The 3,122-nt window shown below is 38.3% G+C and overlaps 1 protein-coding gene across 1 annotated transcript; it reads right to left on the bottom strand.

The window, feature by feature from the left end:
* Window positions 1-16: 16 nt before the first annotated feature.
* Window positions 17-3,066, bottom strand: LOC121937902 (protocadherin gamma-C3-like; the record flags this gene model as incomplete). Its single annotated transcript, XM_042481192.1, has 2 exons — window positions 17-614; window positions 2,894-3,066. Coding segments are annotated over 2 exons (771 nt in total), but the record flags the coding sequence as incomplete, so codon positions are not given.
* Window positions 3,067-3,122: the final 56 nt, after the last annotated feature.

Genomic DNA, 3,122 nt, shown 5'->3' with positions numbered 1-3,122 from the left:
TGTATGACTGCGGTACCTGATCTCTGAGGAGAGCCACCATCAAATGCAGTAAGCAATAACGAAAGCTCCTTTTTGTCCTCTCTGTCTAATTCTTTGTCTAAGACTAATTCCCCATATTTTCGTCCACCGCCCTTTGTCTTCACATTTAATTTGAAATTATCATTTTGCTGAAGTGAGTAGCCCTGAACAGAATTTTCTCCGATGTCTCCATCATGTGCCTCATCCAAGAGGAAATGCGCACCTTTGTCAGCCGATTCGTGGATTTCAAGTTTAAGTGAATCCTCTTTAAATTGGGGTGAATTGTCGTTTATATCTTGGACGCGGATACTAATACGGTGCAGTTCTAAAGGATTTTCCAGTACAAGTTCCTGTTTTACAACACACGAAGCCTTTTTCGCACAAAGTCCCTCTCTGTCAATCCTTTCTTGTACGATCAAATCTCCGGTGTTGAGATTCACACCGCAGTACTTCACGCTGTTATCTTCAGTATCGATGCGAGCCTTGCGAGCAGACAGTCTGCCCAAATCTATCCCCAGATCCTTAGCGATATTTCCAATTACAGATCCACGTTTCATCTCCTCCGGTATAGAGTAGCTCACGTCTCCACAGACGGGCTGGAGGACAAGAAAAATAAAAGCTAGGCCGTAAAGCAGCGCAAATCTGCCATATCCCATTGTTACAGTGGGAGACTGACCACATACAGACTGAAAAAATATGACAAAATAGTCAAAATATATCCAAGATGATTCGAAATTTCTTCCAACAAACAAACAATCTCACATCGCAGTCTCTGGCGGAGCGTTTTTTGTCAATAGCGGAACAACAGCAGAGTCAGGCTTGAAATTGGTTGAAACAGAAGGGTGGAGAACAACCGCGACTTCTCGTTTGCTGGTAGATACTGACACCATGAGTGTAAGTTTAGGTATAACAAGGCGATGTAGTTTCCCCCCTTTTCCATATTTACAAAAACAGAGTAGTTACATGACCAAAAAATATCAAACAAAAACAACATCATCAGCAACAACAAAAGCATTGCATACTATTTTAGGTTTATCTTTCCATAAAGCAAAATACCTGGGATGGACAAAAGCAACACAAACGCTACATTTCTGCAACTGTCACTCGGGAGCAGCCTATGTGTCAAACAACAATTACAAAAAGCACAGAAACTACATAAGTCAAAAAGGGAAGCATGTTTAATTTTTGTCACGGTTTAATTTTATATCAAACTGCATGACAACTGATGTCCCTATTATATCCATCATTGATGAAATGTTGGTCATATACTATTTTCTCTCTCTGTACTTTCCTCAAAATCCATACTCAATGGTTAAAGATGGGATGAAGTGACACAGGTGCACTTGTCAATTTTCTGTATATGCTTTCTATTGTTTATATTCGCTACAAAAAAAACTTTTGTCTAATTGTGCAGATTTAAAGCGTGTGGGGATATATTATTGTTTTTTAATCAAGGCAGGCTTGAATCCACCACACCATCATTTACTGGTATAGACTGTAAATTTAATTGCTGTGTGCTTGCAAACATATAACAGACAGAATTATCCTTTCATTTAATGCACATTTCAAAGACAGCTCAATCTTTGATCATGTAAGAAGTTATACCACTCAACGATAAGATTGCATCTGCACGCCATCGTGTGAATGTTTGAAGCTAAGCAACCATAAAATATTTTCCAACCATTTATGTTCCTCAAGGATAAGCAGCATATGACTACTGTTTTTATAAAGTAAATATTATGTTTTCCATTGCCATATAACTCAACTCTGACTTCAACTCTGAAGTTTGACAAAGTTTAGACAGGTTGGCAGGAATCAACATCTTTATACATGCTTAACTGCATAAAATACAACACTATTAAACTTTGCAGATTAATTTATCATTTCTACAAGCTGCCTATCTGTGTGTGTGTAGGTAGATAGATAGCTAGATAGATAGCTAGATAGACAGATAGATAGATAGATAGATAGATAATTTCTATTTTATTTTATTTTTTAATCCCGCAAAGACTTTCATCTGTTATGCATCAGTTGCCATTAATCTGTTCAGGACAATGTTTGTACTCCTGGACAACAAGAAAAAAAGTGCAATAAAAAATTGCTTTGGAGAAAAAAACTTGAGAAGCAAGTGCTATCCTGTCAAAGGCATACACTTTATGTGAAAGACTGGAAGTAATAACAATTCAAGAGGGAGTGCGTTTTTCAGAATGTGAACATCAATGATTTTACATACAGATGGCCAACTTAAGACAGCGAGATTCCTCTAGCAAATCTGAATGAATACAGATGTTCCATTTTCAATTTCTCCATACAGCTGAAGTACCAAGCGCCACTATCGGTTAATAGTAATGAACGTCTTATTAGTATAAACCCCCAAAACGCACTTAAACTGGCGCTAATTTAGAGTAAAGGCAGATCCATAGACAATTAACCTGTTAAGAAAATTATGTAACATGGCAAAGGCACTACAACCAATTTCAGAGAAAGGAAATGACAACACCATAACACAAAGAGGATAACTACCTCTCAAAATGCATCACAAAAGACTAAGGGGTTCAGCACCAAGGACAGAGACACACAAGGCGAAATTCGTAGTGTCCTCTCACATAAAAAAGAACACTTATGCAACGAGATCAAGAAACAAAGATACTGAAAAAGAACGTCTAAAAATTGCAAACATTCAAAATTACTGGCAGTACAGATATTACAGTAGAATATGTGTAGGTCATGTAATGGTATGTGTCCTTGAGTCAGTAAGTTTATGTGTGGGGATGAAAGGCTGAAACAAACCCTAAAAGTTGCTCTGAGAAGTGTTTGACCTTCGTGCGAGCACATAATTCGAACACGAGTTTAGTAAAATGATATGTGTCCCTACCTCAGGAGAACCATCACTATCTCCAAAAGCATCAGCAAAGTCTGATGGACTTTTCCTCAGAGTCTGGTCAGCAGGCAGTGTGTTGTCATTGTAAGAGGACACGAACTTAAAGTCACTGGTTCTTGAACCTGTTGTCAGGTACGCGTCATAATTGTAAGTGCTGCGTAAAGTTCCTGTGCCGACAACATCTGCGTAATTAGGAGGGAGATAAGCGCTGGGGATGGCAACT

The sequence above is a fragment of the Plectropomus leopardus genome, unplaced genomic scaffold (assembly GCF_008729295.1).
Source record: "Plectropomus leopardus isolate mb unplaced genomic scaffold, YSFRI_Pleo_2.0 unplaced_scaffold27810, whole genome shotgun sequence".
Taxonomy (NCBI): Eukaryota; Metazoa; Chordata; class Actinopteri; order Perciformes; family Serranidae; genus Plectropomus; species Plectropomus leopardus.
Note: the sequence above shows the minus strand (reverse complement) of the source record. Positions and strands in the feature narration are given on the sequence as shown.